A 24,334-nucleotide genomic window follows, 5' to 3' on the forward strand; every position below is an offset into this window, starting at 1 on the left:
ATTTATTTCTCTGGTTATGATCAAAGCTGCTGAGCACTGGTTATTTTCTCCTCTTCGTCACACTCAGCTGACACCACACACTGGTTAAAACTTCACCTCAGAGGCAGGTTTTCTAGGGGGGAATGAAGAAAAATGAGGTGCAAACTAAATGAATGAATGGTAATAAATCTGAGGAAGGAATTATTCTTCTGTGATATACATTACTGAAGAAAATGAAACACTAGAAAAAAAACATTAAAATTTTGTTTGGATAGTTTAAAGTGAACTTATAAACTAAGTATGGATGAAACTGAGTGTGAGAAGTACTGAAATTAGTGTTTGGTGAAACGTACCGTCCTTACAGCTCCTACCTGCTTATAACTGGTGTTATCAAAGAAGATAAATAACCAACCAAACATTGTTGTGGTTTAAGTTTAAATAGTTAATATTTTAAAGGTATAATAAAAGGTATAATAGTTTCTTATGTTGCTGAAGTTACTTTAAATCATGCCTAATTCAAAGTTCAGACTTTGTCTCCAAGAGAAACTAAACTGAGTTTGAGTGACAGAGGTTCAGCGTTATGCTTGTTTACAGCAGCCTGGGTTACTCTGAGACACACGCATGTCTCATAAGATGGGGTAAAATAATTGTTTCTGCTGTTCTTTTTAATACTTTTTAGGTTTGACAACTATGTAAATGTGAAAAAGTATTGATATAGGATGAGGAAACATCCAGCCGAACATTCAACAAAGCGTGTTGCAGCTTGAAAGCAGTTTATTGTGGAAGCACAGCGAAAGGGTTTCCTGTGGCGTCGCGCCCGCCTTGACGCAGAAATGAGTTTATGATAAGAGGTGCAGCTCTTTAGTTGCTCATTAAGCCTGTTTTCGGAGCTGTGAGGCAGAAATCTGGTCAGTCTGTCAACATCTGTCAACATGCTGAAGGCGGTTGTGTTGATCCTAGCTGTCTGCGGTGCTCTCTCAGGTAGGAGGCCACTTCTTTTCACCTTTTTGTCTAAATTAAAGACAAAACCATGGATTTAATCAGCAGACAAAACTGTACCAGAATATAAATATAAAACTATCTAAATTGCAGCATAATAGTGTTTCTGAAAGTTAAAAATCTGATTACATCTGAGTCTAGGTCCATTTTAATAATAATTTTTGAATGTTGTCTTTTTTTATTTATTTGCTGTGTAAGCTGTATGTGAGATAGATCAATCTGGCCTCACTGTGGCTTCCTGGATTGTTTCAGGAACAAAGGTTTCCGCAGTCTTTGTTTGCGTGCAGGTCTGTGTCACATGTCTGCTGACAGATGTTTTAAGTCTGCAATCTGTGCTGAAGTCCAGCAGTGTTTAAAAATCACTTTGCATTCCTTCTGCTGAAGTGTAAACTTACTTTTTTTAAAAGTTTTTATTTTTTTATTTTTTCAAAGTCATCCTTTGTGAGATTTTTGGAAGGTGACGTCTGTGTTTGCCCATAAAAAGCTGACTAGTTTCCGCATCTACCTGCTTCACTGTCAAGTAAATACCTGAAACATTTAATAAACCAGCAGAAGGTGAGGACTGAAGTCACACGTGTCAAATATAAACTGACACGGTTTTTGCATATTTTGTTGCTTTAACTGTTTATTCAGTTGATTTAATTTCTTTTCTGATTAGAGTTCATAAAAAGTCCAAAAAACTGTCCTGAAAACAATATGGAAAAATATTTTTCTATCATTTTGTGACGTTAGACCTTATGACAATTACCAAAAATGCAGTAATTCAAATGAACTTTTCAAATGCTAGTTTGATTACACCTGATTGTTTTCTTTACTTTTCATTTTTATAAAAGATTAGTTTTTAAAAATGCAAAACATGAGCAGCAGCATTGATTTTGAAATAATGTTTTTCCAGCATTTGATTTGAAATTAAATTTTTTTAGGTTCTCAAAGGATGAAAAAAAAAGTCCTGAAAATGTCAGAGGTCCTCTTAAAATTGGAATTCCAAAGTTCTTCAAGAAAAAAAATAATTAGTTACAAAAACATAACTTTTGTGGGGGAAAACATTTAAAAAATGGCCGAAAGTCAAGGGTAAATTTAGTGCTAACTGACTGACAAGGGTTAGCATGCTAACCGTGAGCCACTAGCTTTAGCTTCATATTTTAAAACAGTGGTAAATGATTTAGTTTTTTGTTTTTATCTACAATGGATTCAGTTGTTTCATATAATTAAAAAGGTATCACATTTTATCACCTCATTGAAAACAATCCTGTGCTTTTATTTAGTTTCTTTTTTTCAGTCCTGTTTTGCTGCATTGTTTTCATTTCACAGCCCAAAAAACAGGTTTTGAGAAAACCCGTGACTACAGAGGTTCATTAAGCGCTAGCTTATCCATGGGAACAAAACATTTTTGGAATAGTATGATTCCTAAATCAATAATGTCTAAAGTGCTTTTTTGGTCAATAAAAATGGTAAACCACCTACTTTCTACCCTTACTGGATTTTAGCATGGCTAAGACTTTTTTTTGCAGATGAATCGGTGCCTCCAGGATTTTGCAGCATTTGTTGGAGTTGTACAAGAACAAATTAGTATTTCAGTCACTGTGTAAATAAGTAAATACTTTGAAACCTCTTAGCAATAGTATCTGTATATAAGTTATTACAGATCTTAAAGCGAATGAAATTCTTGGGGTTGTTCGAGGAACAAATGAACATTTCTATTATTGTGTAAATAAGTAAAGCATTAGCATCTGCATATTAGCTATTTAAGCTAACATACAATGCTAACTGGGTAGTGTTCATGGACATTTAGTAGCTGTAAAAGTCATTTAACAGTAAATTAACATTTGTGTTAATGTGTAAAGCATTGATTTTGAACCTCTTAGTAATAGGAGCAATGTATCTGAGTTGATGTTTAACATCTTCTGTCTTCCCCTGTACATGGAGCTGAGGAAGAAAAGGGCAGCACAAACTGTTTCAGCACACACAAGGAAGTAGTAATGCTAACATGTAGCATAGCAACATGACACAGATAAGCTCAGCTAAAAGACTTTACCAAGCATCAGCATCCAAACCAAACACAGTTCAAACCCCAAACAAGAGATTATCATTGGCTTTAGAGCTTCTGATCATTTCTCCAAACAAACTAGGTGTATTATGAAAGTAATATCACTTCATACCGCTTAGGTTTACTTTTTTATCTTCTACTTTTGCATAGTTCCTCCTTAGATGTTAAAATATTAACCCTTTAATGCTGCATGTATCATACTGCATACAGTTTCTGAGACAATTTGTTTAGTTTTATAGTAAAAACTTGGTTCAACACACCTTGTAAATAATCTGATCTTTGTCTTCTGCCACCTAGTGAACACTTTTTCACTACATATCATAAAGTATTAAACAGTAAATGAGAAAAATATAGATTTTGTTCACTAATTTTTGGCATTTTGTTAAAGAACCAAAGAAATACTTCGGATTTAAATAATGAGACATTGCTCCCCATTTTGTTTTGGTTAAAGGATTAATCCCCCGGACTACTTAAATAATTCCTCAGTGGATTGTGCTGCTATCTTACCTTTAAAAGATGAGCTTAAATTAGTATTCCATTTTTGTTTTCACATATCTATTCATTTTTTAAACTGCTTAATACAATTCAGAGTAGCAAAGAAGCTGCTGCCCATCCCAGCAATTAACAAGCGAGAGATAGGGGAAGCAACCTGGACAGGTTGCCAGTTGTTTTCGTTTAGGAGATAAAAATTCACATTTTCTAAGTTTGGAGCTGCACTTCTGTGAATTCTGAATTTTTTTCTTTAATCTATCTTTTCCTTGAAGCACTGTCACTGGACAACGAGATAGGAGAGTCCAAACCTCCTGCATCCATGGGCCCTGCAGGAGCGTTTGGAACCCAATCTCCAACAACTACACCTAAACCCACGACGACAAACACAACTGCACCTACACCTAAACCTACGACAACAAACACAACTACACCTACACCTAAACCCACGACGACAAACACAACTGCACCTACACCTAAACCCACGACGACAAACACAACTGCACCTACACCTAAACCCACGACGACAAACACAACTGCACCTACACCTAAACCCACGACAACAAACACAACTACACCTACACCTAAACCCACGACAACAAACACAACTACACCTACACCTACACCCACGACAACAAACACAACTACACCTACACCTACAACCACCACAGTTCCTGCAACAACTCCTTCGACCACTGTGACTGTGGGAAACTACAATCTGACGACAGGCAAAGATATCTGTCTGAGAGCTGACATGGGGCTGACGATCCGACTGGAGTCAAAAGAGGTAAATTTAATCAGTTGAATATAAAAATAACATTCTTCAAAGCTCAAGCTGACTTCTAGAGATAATTCTAGCTGTAGACCATTCTCGTCTTTTGATAAATTGTACTTTTTTTCAGTCTTGATTTGTTTATTTTTAGGCCCAATTTGTTAATAAAATCTTTAAGTGAAAAAATTATTATCAGATCTTATAAACAGGGGGTGGTCAAGTTACAGTTCTCCGAGTGTTAGAAGTTTCCCTGCTGCAACTAGCCTGACTCAGATCAATGTGTAATGAAAAGACTTATGCTGAGTTTGTCAAGCTCTGCACAAGTCTGTTAATTAAGTCTGATGTGTGTCAGGTGTGTTGCAGCAGGGAAACTACTAAAACTCACATGAATATGGCTCTCAAGAACTGGAGTTGCCCGCCCCGAGTATAGACCAGCTTTTGTCACTGATCATGTGGGGGCAAAAGATAAGCTACTAGCAGCCGGCTAAATACTAGCGGCTCGGCTGCTACAACCGGTTAGGTACTGGCGGCTCGGCTGCTACAGCTGGCTAACTGCTAGCAGCTTGACTGCTATAGCACACTAGCTGCTAGCGGCTCGGCTGCTACAGCTGGTTAGGTACTGGTGGCTCGGCTGCTACAGCTGGCTAACTGCTAGCAGCTTGGCTGCTACAGCTGGCTAACTGCTAGCAACTTGGCTGCTATAGCACACTAGCTGCTAGCAAGCGGCTACTACACCTAGCTTCTCCTGTGTATCTGGATGTTCCAGTCGGCTTCCAGATGATGTATTTCATATTCCGGACTACCTGCCTCCTTTTCAGTTCATTATAAATGTGCTGGGAAGCTAAATCTGCTAGCTGAACCTGACAGCTAAATATCCTTCAGCTGGCAGTTTTGGAGGAATGTAAAGCAGAATTTGGAAAATCATGCAGGTTCTGAGCACCATCAAGCACATGTTTTATAAAATGTGTCTGTTTGACATGAACACAATAGCTGAACTGGTTTGGAAAGTGCAATGTTTGCTCGCATCATCTGTGTGACAAACACTTTATTCGTCACATGATAATGACAGCTAGCTTTTAGCAACCCAAATGGCGGCATGACAAACATTGGGACATCACTGAGAATGGGAAGTTGTGCTGGGACAAAATAAGAGGTATCAAACTATGTGAAATATATGTTATGTGATGCATTGAGACAAATTCAAAATATTCAAACAAGCAAATTGTCTCGGACGCTTTAGGGCTATGAATACATCACTGAGGGGTGCCTGAGATAGATGCCATTCAGCAATAAATGATATTTTAATATGGGGATAACCCATCTGAAACCTGATGGAAAAGGGTCGGTCTTCTTCTACTGCGTTTTAATGACGGTCATTCAGATGGTACTTAGACAGTCAAATAAGCTAACGAATTAGCCATTTCATGAACAAAGACCCTGCTTTAACCTCTGACATAGATTTCAGCAAGTTCAGTTTCCAGCATCCTGTATTCAGGAACTGGGAAGATGCAAGTTTTCATTCCTCATTTTAACCATTCGATTACTTTAAGAGGTTAAACTGGTCATTCTCTGTCATGAGGCTATTGCTAATCCTTCTTGCCAGGCGAAAGAGTCCTTCAATCTTTTTTTTATTTATAAAAAGAAGTGCTTAAATCTGAAGAAAAGAAACATTTGTGATTTAATTCATTTCTTTTCAGACCAAAGGCAGCTTTATTGTTGACCCAGAAAAGACCTCTGCAAAGGGGCAATGCAAGGAAACCACTTCTAACCTTACCCTCGTCTTTCCTCAAGGCTTCATCACCTTCCTCTTCAAGAAGGTACTTTTCATTTCCTTCTCAGTTAAAGTGTTTTTGTCAGTAACTGATCCTCGTGCAGTTCCTGTGACATTTCTGTGTTGTTCAGTCTTTTGATGATGAGTAAGAATTAGCTTCAACAATCTGTGGAACTGGGACTGGGGAGGAAGTTTAGAAAAAGAGAAGTGTATTCATCCTGTCTGTGTTGGGATCATGTGACAGTAGAAACCGCCGAAATGTCCCCTCTGTGACTCATTTGGTGCTTTTCAAAGTGACAATTCATGAATTTTTGGAGCGTAACACTGAAGTGTTGCTGTAAAATTAAATTTACCCAGCAGTGTCATAAATCTTTACTGAGATATATATAATAAATTACAATTACCAAAAACTCTCATATTAAAATGTAAAACCTTTCCTGGTAAACAGAAATATATGCATGTGTGATCCAATAAACGTAACAAAAACACAGCAAAGCCGTTTATGAAAAGGACTTGCTGAGGGTTAAAACAATTATATCTGGGTAAAACATGAGTCTGTCCACAATGACACGTTAAGCCATTCACCACCCATCCTATCTCTTAACATACCTGTTCAAAGAAATTGCAAAATTACAGAGTTGTTTTTGGATCATTCAGCCATTATTCATTGGTCTTTGAATACGGCGAAATACCAAAAACATTATGCAAATTTTCATGTTGGAAAAGCATGAATAACTGAAAATTTTTTCAACAAAAAATATTGTTTAATGACATTTTGTATTAAATATAATTTCAAAATAAGAGTTGTACTGGTAGATTTAAGTTTAAGACTTTTAAAACACTGATAATATTGCATAGTAAACCTATTTATAGTAGCAATCTTCTGTCATTTCTATTGTTTTTATTTGTGCAAGAAATTAAATTGTTATCAGTGTATTTCATTATGAATTTGAAAAAATATATAAAATTATATGTATAAAAAGTTTTTATTTCATAGAATTTCCTTGTAAATTTTACATTTTATCACATTAATTTTGTGGAACAACATGTCATGGAAAATAAATTTTTCTTTTATTCAGTATATATATATATATATATATATATATATATATATATATATATACAAATATATCTATACATCAAGCCAAATAACCATGTGCAGAAAATACACAACATACATGTACATGTTACATGCTGATGTAGCCTCGATGAATATAGTAGATTATTATGGATTATAATCTGCTGGTCTGAATCCTTTTCTTCAGTTTTCTGACCAGCGTGCAGCCCTGCTGGCATAAGAATGGAAATGTATGCAAAGTTGTTGAATAACTTTATTTAAACCATGTAGGGAGCAAAAACAGAACCTTGTTGCTCCATGTTTGTGAAAGAGCTGATCAGATAAATGTGACCGAGTGACTCATCAGTGCTGCTATACTTCATATCCTGACTAAAACAAATCGTTGCTATGTGAATGTTTGCTTATCTATGTTTTATGGTTTTATGACAGACAGGTGCATTCAGCTGCTAGAAGCGTTGCACATCCATATTGTTTATATTTTTTATTTATTTACTCATCGACTGGTTTAGATTTCTGATTATGTTGAAGTTGTTGCATTTATCAACCAAACTCTGATGTGTTGATGTGAATGGAAGGGTTTGTGTTAAATGATACTGCATCAGACTTAAGGGAGTAAAAGACATTCAAGCCTATGAAGAATTACTACCCAGCTACCCGGCCATCCGGCCACCCGGCCATCCGGCCACCCGGCCATCCGGCTACCCGGCCACCCGGCCATCCGGCTCCCCGGCCACCCGGCCACCCAGCTACCAGGCCATCCGGCTACCCGGCCACCCGGCCACCCAGCTACCAGGCCATCCGGCTACCCGGCCACCCAGCTACCCGGCCATCCGGCTACCCGACCACCCGGCCACCCAGCTACCAGGCCATCCGGCTACCCGGCCACCCGGCCATCCGGCCACCCAGCCATCCGGCTAACCGGCCACCTGGCCACCCAGCTACCCGACCATCCGGCCACCCAGCTACCCGGCCATCCGGCTACCCGACCATCCGGCCACCCAGCTACCCGGCCATCCGGCTACCCGGCCACCCGGCTACCCGGCCATCCGGCTACCCGGCCACCCGGCCACCCGGCCATCCGGCCACCCAGCCACCCGGCCATCCGGCCATCCGGCCACCCGGCTACCCGGCCATCCGGCTACCCGGCCACCTGGCCATCCGGCTAACCGGCCACCCGGCCACCCGGCCACCCAGCTACCCGGCCATCCGGCTAACCGGCCACCCAGCTACCCGGCCATCCGGCTAACCGGCCACCCGGCCACCCAGCTACCCGGCCATCCGGCTAACCGGCCACCCGGCCACCCAGCTACCTGGCCACCCAGCTACCAGTTTAACCCAAACTTTTTATCAGTGTACAACGTTGCGCAACCGCCTCTGTGTTGTCAAGGAAGTCTGTAAAATTACGGCCATAAATGCATGTAGAGGAAGTTCTCATTGTTTTAATTTCATTGAAGAAATAAATGTTTTATCTCAGGTTTAATCAGGTTTGAGAAGCTGCGTTGACATGAGTCGCTGTTTGTTTCCACAGAACGTTACTGAAAACCTCGCCTACGTTGATAATCTGTCTTTCAAGCTGTCCTACCCCTTCGCAAACGGAGGTAAGTCCGAACCAGCTGCTCATTCAACTCTGGACTCTTCTGAAGAGGGTCCCTGCAGTGGGAAGCTGCAGACGGCTGTCACACACTTGTTGCTGATATAAACAGCAGACCCAGAAGCTTCCTGGTTTATCCGCCCAGTTAAACGCTGAATAGATCCAGTCTGTTATCTTGTCAACATGTGATGCCAGAAACACGCAAAGCTCCTTTCAGTGCAATGCAGTCACACTAGTTTGGCATCTTTTCAGCTTTTCTCCGTGTTGCAGGTCCATACAGTGGCAAAAACTCGTCACTGCATCTGTTTTCTGCTCGGATCGGGCATGCGTACTCCTGCAAGAAGCAATCGGTCTACATGGGGAATGGACTGTACTTAGACGTCACCCAAGACAGGATGCAGGCCTTCAATCTGACTGCCAATGACTTTGGCTCTTGTAAGTGAGCTCACAAACAAATATGATGTGTGACAGATAAAAGTTGCTTTTACAATAAGATGAGAAAATTAGACAAAACCTTTAATAAATGTTCTAAATAGAAACTTTAAACACTGTTTATTAATAAATAACAACAAAGACAACTAAGTATTCCCAGGATAATAACCTAAAAAAGCAGGTGGGTGTAGTACTTTTAATATTTAGTTACTTCCAACCCTGAACTATTAAACTGTGTTAGAATAAACAGTGAATGTTGTTGGTTTGGAAAATACAGATGAAGAAGGAGCACATGACTAGTGGTTCACAGCAACCACAGTGCAGATACAGAGAACTGGTTAAACTGGTAAAATGAACACATTTAAATTGTTTTCCAGTGTCAAACCCTTCAAACGAACCCAGGTGTCACTCATCACCAGTTTCATACATTCATTTTACATCATTTTAGCCTCAGAATCTGACAGCTGAGGCTGAAACATCACGTTTCCATGGAAACAATTCCTCACGTTGGGGGCGTGTCCCTTTGATTGACAGGAACTTAGTATCCGAAGGCAGAGTAGCACAACCGCATATATTAGTTGAGTAACACCGTGACTTAGCGTTAGCCCGCCCACCCCCAGTAGCTAGTTAGCTCCAGGTTAGCTCAGTTAGCTCTTAGCTACAGGCAGGTCAGACTTTAGTAGATGTCAATCATCCACCATGGCGCTCCCCCCTCCTCAGCTCCACCGCTTTGCCCATTAGTTTATTTTCCTGGAGTGACGGCACACATGATGCCCAGATGGCGATGGTACGAACCGCCCACCGAGCAGGAACCTGCGGGTGGCATCACGGAGGCTCCGCCCATCTTTTAGTGCAGTCTGTTATCATAACAGAGTTTATCGAAGCGTGGCAGTTTTATAGTTTATATCCTCCACAGAGTTCATAAAAGTCCCAACATCTCCATATTTTAGCTCTTCTCAGACGTATTTAGACAAGCTACAGTTAGTTTGTTCATTTTTTAAGCATGAGCATCAGGTGAAGTTTAAAAACTACCTGAAAGTATTTTCAGGTGCAAACAGTCATTTTATGATTATTTACCATAATAAACCAGTTTGGGTGGTTTTATTTAACTGGTAATGTTGTTTATCTGATTTTATTGTTATTTATTAGACTGTAATGATGCTCATGTTTACAACAGATGTTGTTCGGTGTGCGTACATCAACGCACAATGAAGATGTAAATGAAGGATGCGTGAGCGTGACAGACGTCGTTCCAGCACACCAGCCGTGTGTCCGGCGGAGTTAGCTGCCGCTCAGGACCAGCAGGTTTCTCCTGCAGCTTTTGGACGACATGTTTACTCAGAGATGCCGTAGAAGCTTCAGCCTGGCGCGTCGTTGCCTCTGTGCTCCTCTGAACCACCATGAGAACAGTGTTTAATCATTTACCTTGTCTAGCAGTTGAACTACTGGTTGTGCTAACAGGCTACATGCTAACCAAGCTGCTCCAAATGGAGCTTTCATTCAGAGAATTGATCGGTTTATGGACGCGGTATTGATTAACTGTCCCACTTGTGCATGTTGTAGCTGACCCCTGTCCTGCCGACAAGCCTGATTACCGGGTCGCCATCGCGGTTGGGGTGACGCTGCTGGTGCTGATTGTGGTGGTGTTGGTGGTCTACCTGCTGGGTCGGAGGAGGAGGACTGACGGCTACCAGTCTCTGTGAGAAGATGGGGGGCCGGCTGCAGGTCTATAAGACCAACTCCGTCTGCGAGGTTGTGAATGAGGCTTCCACTGAAGCTGCCATTTTTCTGACGCTGTATTTCCTGTTTTTACATAATGATGTTTACTCAGCGTTTTCCTGCGTGGTGGAGGCTGCAGCGACCCACCTGAAGAGCTTATGTGCAATCAATGATTAAACTGATCCAGATTCACCCAAAGTCCAACAGACTGGCTGGCTTAAACCTCGTGTTTACCAGACTTTAACCCTTAATTGTAAAACTTTATTAGCATTCTCCTCTGAACAAATAATCTGCATAATTAGACGCTGCGTACAGCCCGGGTCGACATACTTTCTAGATTGTCCTCGACCTGAATATAAACCACGACTCGGCTCCTGTTCAGACACCAAAGTGAAACCTGAGCCCGTTTATCTGTGATGAGAAAATCAATACATTGATTACAGAATGTTAGTTTCCACGTTACACATCCAAGACTTTATAAAGATCAGTTTTAACCAGTTTTTATCATTATTGATGTCAGTTCTCCTCATTTCTGAATGTTTTCTCATAAAAACGTGACAGAGTTGTGTGATCATCAGGAGGAGAAACTGACCTTGTCATGAATAACTGACCAGTCAGAGTCAAACTGGCTCCTTTATGGACCAGCCCGCCTTCCACCAGAGCACCAAAGGCAAAAATGAACCTGATCAGATAATTCCAGTCACATGACCAGTTTTATGGGAATGTGCTGGAAACATCATGGCCGTTTTTATTTTAAATCACATTTTGTGTTTTCTGAATTTAATTTTTCCAAAAGGAGCATTTTCTAATCTTTACCTGTCCAGGTGATTGAGCTGAATAACATGTTGATTTCTTAGTTTAAACAAAGGGAAAATGGTGGTTTTAGAAGGGATTGTATTCATATTAATTGCACTGACTGCGTTTGTTTGTTACATAAAGACAATACTTTGCTTCTGATGTGTAAAATCATGCTTTGCTTTTTATTTCTTTTCCCTCTTTAAAGTAAAAATTGTGCACGGTTGGACGAACATCGACGTGCGCCCAGGGAACAGCTCTATCGTAGCTCCACGTCGGTTTCCTTCTAGACTCGCTCAGCGGGTACGAAGCTGAGAGATGATTTGGTTTTAAGTGTTCTCCTGTTTTAAGATGAACTCTGTAAGGAAGGGTTTGGTGTTTGGAGACGTCTTCACGCTCCTGCTGAAACACGCGGCCCGCAGGAGACCTGCCGTAAGGACTTCCGGCCCCCAGGGCTGCAACTGGGCCAGCAGTGGCCCGGATTCAGCCCCAGGTATTACCTTCAGCAGCTCATCTGCTGTTTCTCATCAGCTTCTAAGTCTTTCGGTGCTCAGATGGTGTTATGAACGTCTGCTGCATCCCATGTGGAATGAGTCGGTTCTTACACCAGACAGAAGCTGGAGGGAGTTTCTGACTGCAGGAAGTCCAGCGGCAGGTCTCTCAAACTGCGGCCTGATGAAGCCAAATCCTCATGAAACTAATGCCATGGTTTGGGTCTGTGTGTCAAGCAGAAACTTCCTCTGAGAATAAAGACTTTGATTTCTAAACGTCTTTGTGTCTTTTTGAGACAAATATTCCTCATGTTCACATGTAAACCTGCAAGTTCCTCGCAAAGTTTCAAGACAAATCATGACGAGAAGACAAAGTCTGGAGAAAATGGATGGGAGAAATTTCCATTCAGTTTTCATGAGGGGTGGCGGGAAACTGCAGTCTATCCCAGCAACCACTGGGGGGGAGGCGGGAACACCTGGATAATAACCATGGTTACGGTCAACCATCTAAGAAGCTTTTTGGTCTCAGAAACATCACACACATATATGTGTGTGACCGTAACCATGGTTAGATATATATATATGTGTGTGTGTATATATATATATATATATATATATATATATATATATATATATATATATATATATATATATCTCCAGGGTTTCCAAAGGTCTAAAGAAGAGGAAACATTCAGCAGCAGCAGTTGTCTGGACCAGAGAGGATCCAAACCTGCACTAGCCAACTGTACTTATTAAACTGTCACATCTTTATGAGAACGAGGACGATGGAAGACTAGACTCCTCCTGTCACAACAGAATATCTGCGTATCGCTTTCTCTGACATGAATCATTGGTTAAGCTGGTTGTTGGACAAGTAAACTCTCCTTCAAAATGAAGAGATCTTTCCACATCACAAAAGTCTAGCTGTGACGTTTCTTTGGCATGAAGCAGGGTAGCAGGAGCTGTTTTTTTTCTCCAGATTGCTACACCAGCAGGTGTTTGGGGAGGTGTTTGGTCAAATGTTTAGGGGAGGTGTTTGGTCAAATGTTTAGGGGAGGTGTTTGGTCAAATGTTTAGGGGAGGTGTTTGGTCAAATGTTTAGGGGAGGTGTTTGGTCAAATGTTTAGGGGAGGTGTTTGGTCAAATGTTTAGGGGAGGTGTTTGGTCAAATGTTTAGGGGAGGTGTTTGGTCAAATGTTTAGGGGAGGTGTTTGGTCAAATGTTTAGGGGAGGTGTTTGGTCAAATGTTTAGGGGAGGTGTTTGGTCAAATGTTTAGGGGAGGTGTTTGGTCAAATGTTTAGGGGAGGTGTTTGGTCAAATGTTTAGGGGAGGTGTTTGGTCAAATGTTTTGGGGAGGTGTTTGGTCAAATGTTTAGGGGAGGTGTTTGGTCAAATGTTTAGGGGAGGTGTTTGGTCAAATGTTTTGGGGAGGTGTTTGGTCAAATGTTTTGGGGAGGTGTTTGGTCAAATGTTTAGGGGAGGTGTTTGGTCAAATGTTTAGGGGAGGTGTTTGGTCAAATGTTTTGGGGAGGTGTTTGGTCAAATGTTTTGGGGAGGTGTTTGGTCAAATGTTTTGGGGAGGTGTTTGGTCAAATGTTTAGGGGAGGTGTTTGGTCAAATGTTTTGGGGAGATGTTTGGTCAAATGTTTTGGGGAGGTGTTTGGGGGAGGGGATTTAAACCCAGCTGTGTGTTTTCTGAATTAGCAGGACTGATGTCTGGACCCAGAAAAGTTCTGACACCAAATTTGACTACTAACTCATTACTTTTATTTATTCTGGAAAGATTTTCTTGACTTTATCTCTTTTTATTTTTTAAACACCTCCCAAAACATCTCTCCAAAACACCCCCCCGAAACTCCTCCCCAAAACAATTCCCGAAAAAACTTCCCCAAAGACTTCCCCAAAACACCCCCCAAAGCTCCACCCCAACACACTTCCCCAGAAAATACCATAACACCTCCCCAAAACACTTAACAACCCCAAAATAATTCCCCAAAAACCTCCCCCAACTGCTTCCCTCGGTTGAGACAGATAAGAGTTTCTTTTCAAAATTTTAATCTACATTTGAACTGTTTTATTTCCATTTTTTGTCTCATGTTCTTCTTCAGCTTGTAAAACACTTTCAGATGGTTTGGGAAATATGGGTGGACATGGGAGTACCTCTGCCCACCCCCCGCCCAAAGTGAAGGTTATCTCGGCCACCCTACAGCAAATTCCTGGATACACCCCTCTGTATTTCATAGACATTGGACCTGTTTCTTTGCAGTATTTTTGTAATGGCAGACACGTTTATGATACAGTTAAATAATCATTTTGGAGAAGCTGAAGCCACGTTGTCATCCAAACAAGAAGCAGGTAACAATAATGTTAATATTTTTCTGTGTAAATTAGTCAGAATGCACACCATTCCTCTTCCTGTGGGACTGTCCAGCCCGTCTGACCTCTGACTTAGAAAGCAGAAGTCCCCTCATATCCGCCGATTCCGCCCCCTGCAGATGATTGGATTCCCCAGCAGTCCCAGGACGGGACCCCTCCCACATCCACCAAAACATTGCAAAACCCTCCATCTGAGGCCTGTAAGCAGCTGCTGACTCAAAAAGCGAATAAAAAAGGGGAAGATTTGAGCTGAAGTTCCAGCGGATCTTGAGATCATGGCAGGTAAATAAACACGAAACAAAGAAAAAGATGAAAACCGTGAATTTATGAGTATTTTTAGGTTAAAAAGTGAGAGAATCTGTGAGATTTGTGCTGGTTGCTCAGAGTGATCAGATCCAGATGTTTTCTGCTGCTTCATAACTGAGTCCGGTTTCCGCTTCTGGGACTTCTCCTCCTATAGCTGCTGCTTTGTGCACTGTAATCACATTAATAGACAAAGAAATGGTTTCAGGAAGTTTAGTTAGTGTTTAAACAGATGCTACTTTCAAACAAATGTACTTTTAAAGAAATTAAATGCACTGTTGGCTCCAAGAAGAAGACACTGTTGACGTGATCTTATACAAAAGTTCATCCAAAAAATGTTTTCACTTAAAAAAAGTAAATTGTGCATCATAAATTCATGATTTACTTAATCATGATAAACATTGCAGTAATATTCAATAAACAGACAATTCAGTATTTAAAAAGACAAACAATTTTATCAACATAGACTCCAATAAATTCCCTCTCAGTTTAATCCAGACTGGTCATACACAACAACCTCAGCACACACACACACACACACACACACACACACACACACACGCACGCACGCACGCACGCACACACAACGAAGCCATGAACAAGTTGGTGCATTTTCTCTGCCTCCACCCACCAGGTGGCGCTGGTTACAATAACACATTTTAAGTAGAAGCAGGTAGAAGTGCAGGCTTTGCTTGAGGAGACAAATACAGCTGAGTATCATCTGAATATCAGTTAAAATTTATTTTATATTTACAGAAATATTACTGAGGGGGAAGGAGGTAGATGTTGACAAGCAGTGGTCCCAGTACAGATATCTGGGACACACCAGTAGCAGGAAAGGACTTCTGTGTTTTTCATTGCACAGATGACGATGAGTCTGGTTCAGAATTACAATCCGTTTATTCTGTGCAGCTCAGCTGGTTAAACCGCCATCACATGTACCAGCCTGCAGAACCTCGGTGCAACTGGTGCAGACTGGAGTCCCACCGAAGGCCCTGCTGCATGTCAGTCCCCTCTTTCGCTATCTGACTCATTTTTGTCAAGTAAAGATCCCAGAAATCCTTTATAAACACGGTTTTAGTTCATTCTCCATGTAAAAACTCATTTATGCTGGATGGACACAGAAGACAGAGCCACAGACGGACGGACAGTTTCCCGCATAATTTTGTCCATTTTCAAGGGACTCAAACCTATCATATGAAGGATAGCTAGATAGAACAATAGCAGCAGACATCCCGGAGGCAGTGTTGAGTTGTGTAGCTAACCAGAGAAAGGATCAAACCACAGAAGAAGAGGAACAGGAAGACAACTAGAAACCGCCTAATTAAAAACAACCAAAGACGATGCAAAAGAAGTTGAGTTAAAATAAGAATATTAATATTTAGGAAGTGACTGTTTTATGGCCTGATGGCTGTGAGGACAACGGATGTCCTGAACCTCTCAGTCCTGCACTGCATGGAGATCAGTCTCTCATTGTCAGGGTGGTTAATACGGTTCATAACGTTCTGCAGTTCCTTCCTCTTCTGCTGTTCCACCACAGTTCTACCAGAGTTCATCTCCCTACCCAGCACAGAACTGGCATTTTTAACCAGTTTGTCCAGGCATCTGAAGTCCTCGTCCGTAGTGCTGTGTGACCATTTAAATATTTATTTTCAGACATGTAAAATCTCAGAACTGATTTGTTTACCAGATGCAGCTGAGATTTGGAAGCTAACAGTGGAAAAGTGTCTCGACACACTGTGTCAAGTGTCTCTTCTACTTTCAACTTTCAGATGAGGAAGCTGTCAGTCCAGCCCAGAGCCCCCTGGTTTCCGTCACCTTTCAGAGAAACGTCCACAGAAAGGAGAAGTACCTGGAAGCTGAACCAAAAGCTCTTGGGGTATGCTACACCTGTGTTTGTGCTTAAACTTCTGCTGCAGTCTGTAACTAACTCTTTCTCTTCGTCTTTTAGATTACTCAGATTGGCCTGAGTGTGTACAAGATCATCTGTTTTGGCATGTTTCAGGCCAAAGGCCTGAGTGATATACCGACAGACGTACCTTTCTACATCGCATCACTGCTGGTAAGCTCAGAGAAGTCAGAGATACTCCAAACTACAAGACGATAAGGCCACCATCCCCTTCTGATGTAACTGGTTTTGTTTACTTTGATTCCAGTTGTAAAACAAAGATGTTAGGTTTATACCTTTTAGCTAGACGTCTTCTCTACTTGTGGCAGGAGTCATTCCACCCTTTTCCTGCCAAGGACCATGATCTTGAATTTGAAATTGCCTGGCCTCATCCTATTCACTTCACACTCCAGTTAGTCCCTTTTCCACCCAAGAATGGGTGCTGGTGCTAGAGCCAGGGCTTAGCTGGTTCAGCTCTGGTTTCGACTGAAAGAGCTCGTTGGTGCTGTGTGATTACGTCCTGGTCCTGTGGCCCAGCAGAGAGTTGTTGAACCAATTTGAGAGGCAGGAGACGGGGCCTAGTCTGGCTTTAGCTCCAAACGGGGCTACTGAGAGTCCGTCAACTGGATGCCCTCAACGTTCTGGCTAAGCCTAGAAACATCTGTAACACAGTCCACTTCAGCACCGGTCCTGGCGGAGTCCAACTCACCAGACTGAGACCCAACTTACTGCTGGTAACATGGACCAAGCTCTAACATTTGTCATGCAGGCCAAACCAGTGTTATCAGGGGGTCCGGTACCTCATAATCCTGAAGGAGCGGTCTTCAGCTAACCTGAAGGTCAGTGGTTTGATTCCCAGCTTCCCCTCCTGATGGCAGGTTGCCTACCAATGTGCCTATCGGGGTATGAATCTGTTTGAGTGCAAAGAAAAAGAGACGTACTGTACAAGTGTGTGTGAATAGGCAAATGTGACATGTAGTGTTCAGCGCTTTGAGTGGTCCAGATGACTAGTATAGTGCTGTACCAGTTAAGTACATTTACTGGTCGAGTCCTGTCTGAACTCTCATTGGAAACAGCCAACGGTTTTCAATTAGAGTGGTCAAACACCTTCCAGGTCCCCACATGATAGGACACCTGCAGAATGGCAAGGGAAATTCTAAAACACAAACTCCCAGACTCTGCTGAGTGTAGAGATAGTCATTGTCCCACAGCCAGAACTAAAACCACACTGCTCCTTCTGAATCTGAGCTATGGCGATCTGACAGACCCTCTACAGGACTCCCAGGTAGGCCTTACCAAGGAGGCTGAAGAGAGTCATCTTTTCTAGCTGGAACACACCTTCAATGTCCGCGTGATGCCACAGAGATGTCAACTAAGACAGTCCACAGTATGCAGAGCCTTGAGGAGATCAGGACAGATTACATCCACTCCCACCAAGGAGCTTTAACCGTCCCAGTAACATCAGCCCCAGTGATGGTAGAGCACTTGCCCTGTGCCTCTCAGAGGCAACCAAACCAACCCCAACCAGAAGATTTATCATAAAGGAAAGTTTAAAATCTGATCTGAAAGGTGGAGAGGGTATTTGCTACCAGCTGAAGACTTTCAGGACCTTTCTTGGTCAGATTTTATAGCAAGCATGAATACATAAACACATTTCCACCTTAATCTGCAACTTGGCCTACTTAGTGATGTAGTAGTTGGCACCTTAGCTGTTAACTAAAGATTTGGTTTTGTTCTGGTTGCAGGTAGTCATAGCTGGGAATGTGGCTGTAGCTGCGAAAAACCTCCATCTGCCAACGGTGAGTCATGAAAGAGAAAACACAGAAACTCTTATAGAAAATCCACAGGTTAAACTGAAGATAGCAGCTTGTAAGGAGTAACTCTAAAATTCAACCTCATACGGGCGTAAACGTCTTAACAGAAGTTCATTCCAAAAAAGATGACAACTGGAGACTGATGAGGAGAACCTGGAACTGTTGGGTGGCGTGGGGCAGAAGGCCAACAAGCAGGGCATAAGTCCAATATCAAATAGCGTAGTCAAGGGGCGGCCAGTGGTCAGAGAAGCAGAGATCAGATTGCTTATCCAATGGGTCAGGCAAGAAGCGTGGTCATACAGAGCAGAAGTCGATGTCCAGGAAAACACAGGAGGATCCGATGGAGACTAGACCAGGATAATCCGGGGACGTGACGTGGTCTGTAACTGGAAGACAAACGTAGAAAACTGCTGCTAAGCATCTGGCAGGGAAGCAGAGACTGGAGAGGGTTTAAGCAGGTACAGGTGAGGAAAGGGAGCACCCAGGGAAGTCCAGGTGGAACAGATTAACTTGAATAAGGCAGAAGAGGCCTGGCAGAACCCAAACTATGGCACACTTCGCAGACCAAACCACAGACTGAGAAAGAGTTAGGACAACGGAAGACTGAAAATAATAGAATATCTCTGACTGACTTCCTCTTGGCAAAGAGCGGCTTGTTAAATGAGTAGAGGAAACAAGTTTACCCACATCTGGAAGCTCCAGCTGTGATCTCTGACAACTAGCAGGACCACACAAGTGGGATGAGTCAGTACAGGCATGTTTTCTCTTTCCCACAGGAAAAATCTGGGAAGGGTGCCAGAATATCTGACCTAAGCCATCCAACCCCTCCTTTGGGGTCCCAGTAGCCCCATCTCCACCATGGGGTCTGACTCTGATCTAAGCCATCCAACCCCTCCTTTGGGGTCCCAGTAGCCCCATCTCCACCATGGGGTCTGACTCTGATCTAAGCCATCCTACCCCTCCTTTGGGGTCCCAGTAGCCCCATCTCCACCAAGGGGTCTGACTCAGGAAGGAACAATTTGGTGAAGGAACGCAAACTGCTGGATGCCCACTGTTCTCCTCCTGGCTGTGGAAATGCAAACACTGGTCAGGATTTACTGGTCTAGATCCTTCTGTCCCAAGTTGGACCCCTCAGTGGACCCTTGGTGGACCCTTGATGCACCCTCGGTGGACCCTTGATGGACCCTCGGTGGACTCTCAATGGAAACAGTTAAACAGTGAGGAAGAGGAGCTGGTTGGCTCCAGATGTGGAGCTGAATGATCAGATTTGTCCAGATGAAGACAGACCAGCTGCTACACTGACAGAGAAGTGAAAGTGGCTGATGGCGACAGCTTTTCGTCAGTATAGAGATAAAAATCACTTTGAGCGCCATTTTGAAAGAAACTCTTGTGTCTCTCAGCTGAGGGCCTGTTTGGGGATGCAGATTGTGGCGTGTGCTGCCTCCATCTTCAACATCATCTGCAGTTTGATCAAAATGGAGCACTGGTCCTATGACTGCTGGCATTACATCAATGACAGAGAGAGCAGCGTGAAACATAATGAAATCTGTCAAGAGATCATGGTGAGTAACGAGTCGTCTTCTTAAGAACAAAAAAACACGTGAAAGCAGACGGGATGAAGGTGTACTTGTCTGAAGAGTTCTCAGTTCTCTTCTGGTCCACTGTGACAGAACATCCATTCGCAGTTCTACGGTGGTGCCGTGCTCATCCAGGTGACCCTGCTGGCCATCTCTGTCACTCTGGTCGCCTACTCCTGCAAGGTGATCAACTGCTGTGGGCCTGCTCCCAAGATAGTGAGTAGATGCTGATGATTGCTGAAGGTCCTTCAGTCTGCATGACAGCTTGCTTTGGCCTGTTTAACCTGCAAAACGCCGCCTGCAATGTTTATTACCTTTTACATTTGCATCTGAATTATCACTACAAGTCAACCATCTCACTGTAAGCTAATGTCCTTATTGTTTTCTCCATTCCTACAGCCTGTGATCAGCGTTCAAACACCCCCATCAAACAGCGTGGAGGTTGCCCAGATAAGCTCACAGGAATGATGTGCAGCCACAAATTCATGCTGCAAAGTAAACTCAGTCAGTAGTTTCATTTTAACATGGACCATACTGATGAACTGGTTCCCAGTAAAAAGCCTAATTTGAACCATTTGACGCTTTAACGTGATATGGTCATAAAACGTGTCATGTTTCACATTTCTACGATAAACTAGTGTGTTACAGCATGACATGTTTCACGTTTTACAGTCAGACTATGACTTTATAACATGATTATTTTTGAATGATTTTATGTTAAAACACCGCACATGGTATTATACGTTTTTACAGTAAAACTATAACATGATATGTTTTTCATGATTTTACTAAAAACTGATGATTTATATACTTACTGGAAACTATCACCTCATACGTAATACATTCCTTGTTTTTTCTGTACACTATCATGTTATAACCAATGTTGTGCTAGTTACAGTCACTAGTTACTTCATTCAAAAAGTGACTTATGTGCTAGTTTAACTTTGAGTTACATTTTAAAAAGATAATATCCTTCTACCTTTACCTTAGATGCACAAGTTGCATAATGAGCATGCTCTTTATTACAAATCGGGGTCATGTCGGTTCGGACGGCGACGGTAACCAAGGAAACAGGGCTGTGGACACTTTTTCTGGATAAAAAGGGCCGTTGCATGTGTCCTGTTTTGCTGCCTGGCCTTTTCGCTTTATTGCAGACAGCTGAGAAAATCAGGATGGTTTCATCAAGGCTTGTAAGCAAGTACATAACGAAAACCCCCAGAAAAACAAGTCAAACAAGCGGACTTGGTAAGCCCACATTGTGCTGCGCTACAGAAAGTACCTTACCGTTTATGCATTTGGCTAGCAACAGACAAAAAAGCCAGGTACTTCTTTTTTTTTTTTAAAAAAAGTCAAACTTTAAGGTCCATTTCAAATGTCCTACGTCTCCGTCCTTATTCTTCCAACACTGTCATGTTCACTCAGTTCATCCACTAGGGGGCAGCGCTTAGTTCAGAGTTCACTTCCACGTGGTGATACTGGTTGGTACTGGTTACCCACCGTTATCAGGTTTACAGCTGCATAAAAACACCAGAAGAAGAAGAAACCCACAAAGTTCAGCGATGATATGCTCAACTTCTTCTTCCAGTTTCCGCTCTTCTTCTCTGGTTGTGATTCAGCTGTACAACCAAACACTGCCCCCCCCCCATGCTTTCCAGTAGTATCGCTCCGTTTTCTGTGTAAAATGATGGGTAGCTAAGCTCCTTAAAAACAGACCAAAAAACATTCGTAACCAACGCAGGAGACGGACAAAACTGTTCGACCGTCTACGTTTCTTTTGCATCCAGCAGAAATTAGCTTTCATTAGGTACTGACAGACGTAACGGCGTATCAGTAACGTATTACTACCCAACACCTGTTACAACATGATACTTTTTTCTCTCATAGTGGCAGCTCTTCACTTTCATAACTTTGAATAGTATGAATACTTTCATTTATTCTGCATTTTTCATCTTAAGTCTTGCTCCCCATCTATCAAACGCCAACCTGCCTGTCATTACGAGCTGAGTTTACCTGTATCTAACCAGCTAGTGGAGCTAGGCAGGCTAAAGCTAAGGCACGCTGTTAGCCAGCTAAAGACCACAGTTATGCTGCGTCTGCCTTTTTGCTGCCGGATATCAGATACTTGTTAATCAAAGGACACGCCCCCAATTATGCCGAATTACTTCTTCAATTGTAAAAAAGTTTTTCTAAAGTGTTTCTTCTGTACGACAGAAATCCATGAAGAATGCATCAAACTGCATCAATGCCTTGATTCAGTGATCAATGAGCCAATCGATCCAAACTGTAAGCATCATGATCCATATTATCATTTGATCTCTTTCAGGGAAGGCATTGCAGATTTTAGCAAGACAATGCTGAACTGTGGCCTGCCTCTATCACAGCAGTAATCATTTGTAAAGTTTCAATTAAAAAATAATTCATTTTTTCCCTCTTTTTTCATCTCTTCATCCATTTTTTTAACTGAATCAATATATTTTACTTGAAATTTTTATGCCACAATGAATTTTCTGAATAGTTATATTTTATGATCATCAAACTTATGACTGATTTGTTTTCCACTTATTTTATCTGTGAGCGCTGGGCTGATTGATCCAGATATTGATACCAAGGCTAGTATCAGTATTGATCGATACCATGAGTTCCTACAGAGGCTTTAAGGGTAAAAAGCCACAGAATGTGAATAAGAGACACCAAACGTAGGTTTTGCTTTTCTTTAACTCATTTGCATTTTTTTCTTGAAACAATCATGATATAAAATGGTGAAACAATTATTTGTAATAAATCTTCAATTTTGAATTTGATAAAAATATTTAGTTGTTTTATCATGATCACAATCATAATAAATATTTAAAGAAACAGTCCCTAAATAACTGAACTTTCAAGCAAAAAGTATTGTTTTTTTCTACGATACTTGGCCTGGATTTACATGGTTTCCGATTGATTCTGATCGGTTTTGTTGCATTGCCCAGCCCTATTATCAATATGAAAATGGAATGAACACATGGTTCAGAAGAAGCTTTCGTTCTAGTAAAATCTTTCAAGGTTTTGCAGAAATTTTTAGGTTTCTTGTTTCAGAATAAAGAATTTTTGTTTTGTTTTTATTTGGAGTTTTAACAAAACACATTTAAATGAAGAGATCATTTACATATATGTACGTTTTATGACCACAGGTCTGCATTATTGCAGTTATAAGGAAGTCTACCACAAAACCGAATGAAAGTGTAAAAATGTTCAACGGCCTTTTGAGTTTTTACTATGAAACGATGCAGCAGGTCTCAGAAACTCTCTGTATTAGGGTTAGGGTTGTTAAATGTCTCCATTTTGAAATCTGATTAATCACATGACAGCTGCAGATTAATTACAATGATTCACAGTTTAAAATATAATAAAAACAAACCAGAAATTAAAGCCTGAACAGGTGTGTGTTTGATGCCTGCAGCTCATACATGCAGAACTTCTTTTCTTGCTTTGGTGCATGTCTACTACCAGACGATGTGGTTGATAACGTGCTATTATCCTGCTGAACATGCGCTATGTTAACCCTCTCACAGCCAGTCCGGCGGCGATGACGTGAAATGCTACGTCAACCCCTGCATGTGGCACCCTTGGTCACATGCAGGGGTTAACCCATCCAAATGCCACGAGCAACAGGCCAAATCCCCAGAAAGGGAGCTAAAACTTCTTACCGTTTTCCACCACTAGATGGCAAACACGTGGATTTTCAACGTAACTCAACGAGTCTTCCAATCATTTGACAGGTTGGATAAAAGTAAAGCAACTTTAATGAGCAGGACACTCTGGTTGACAGGATGGGCTCACAGAGGTTTGTTCTGAGCATCTTCTGTAAGTTAGTTCACCAAATGGACGCAGGTGAGGGGTGAGTGTGTTTGCTGTGGCTGGGTGAGGCTAGCTAAGACAGGTGTCTGCCCTGGAAACCCGAGGCGGCGCATGGGCTCATCGAGGACCTCGGAAGAAGGGGGTCTGCTTTCCTGGAAGAAGTGATTAGAGCTGCTTACACCAGTTCTGTCTCCTCCTTCGGTCGCAGCACTTAGCAATCACTGGAAGGCTCTTCGCTCTGTGCGGTCCCTTGTGGCGGTCACAGTCACTGAGAAACGGTCAGCAATCTGTTTATTTCAGAGTATCACCCCATGTGCTTTACCTGCTGCTCGAATGTGGCGGTTTGTAGCTCAGAAACTGCCTCTATACTCGACT

General features: G+C 42.0%; 2 protein-coding genes across 2 annotated transcripts; both read left to right on the top strand.

The window, feature by feature from the left end:
- The first annotated feature begins 875 nt into the window (after positions 1–875).
- Positions 876–12,439, top strand: LOC306769365 (macrosialin-like). The gene is made up of 6 exons (XM_079257948.1): positions 876–960; positions 3,790–4,301; positions 5,984–6,103; positions 8,664–8,733; positions 8,997–9,161; positions 10,722–12,439. The coding sequence occupies exons 1-6, from the start codon at positions 912–914 to the stop codon at positions 10,859–10,861; spliced, it is 1,056 nt and encodes a 351-aa protein (XP_079114074.1). The 5' UTR covers positions 876–911; the 3' UTR covers positions 10,862–12,439.
- A 2,291-nt stretch (positions 12,440–14,730) lies between these two features.
- On the top strand, positions 14,731–23,461 carry LOC306769391 (membrane-spanning 4-domains subfamily A member 4A-like). Its single transcript, XM_079257976.1, has 7 exons — positions 14,731–14,822; positions 16,616–16,722; positions 16,795–16,905; positions 18,477–18,530; positions 19,946–20,107; positions 20,216–20,338; positions 20,522–23,461. The coding sequence occupies exons 1-7, from the start codon at positions 14,816–14,818 to the stop codon at positions 20,588–20,590; spliced, it is 633 nt and encodes a 210-aa protein (XP_079114102.1). The 5' UTR covers positions 14,731–14,815; the 3' UTR covers positions 20,591–23,461.
- Positions 23,462–24,334: the final 873 nt, after the last annotated feature.

Source organism: Telmatherina bonti (genome assembly GCF_933228915.1).
Source record: "Telmatherina bonti genome assembly, chromosome: 18".
Taxonomy (NCBI): Eukaryota; Metazoa; Chordata; class Actinopteri; order Atheriniformes; family Telmatherinidae; genus Telmatherina; species Telmatherina bonti.

What these genes read in the sequence shown, in the direction of transcription:
- LOC306769365 (XM_079257948.1), top strand. Translation starts at nt 912, where the DNA reads ATGCTGAAGGCGGTTGTGTTGATCCTAGCTGTCTGCGGTGCTCTCTCA. An exon ending in TCACCTTCCTCTTCAAGAAG is followed by an intron (nt 6,104 to 8,663) that starts GTACTTTTCATT and finishes TTGTTTCCACAG; the next exon opens with AACGTTACTGAAAACCTCGC. An exon ending in TGCCAATGACTTTGGCTCTT is followed by an intron (nt 9,162 to 10,721) that starts GTAAGTGAGCTC and finishes TGCATGTTGTAG; the next exon opens with CTGACCCCTGTCCTGCCGAC.
- LOC306769391 (XM_079257976.1), top strand. An exon ending in CTGAACCAAAAGCTCTTGGG is followed by an intron (nt 16,723 to 16,794) that starts GTATGCTACACC and finishes TTCGTCTTTTAG; the next exon opens with ATTACTCAGATTGGCCTGAG. An exon ending in TCTACATCGCATCACTGCTG is followed by an intron (nt 16,906 to 18,476) that starts GTAAGCTCAGAG and finishes TTCTGGTTGCAG; the next exon opens with GTAGTCATAGCTGGGAATGT.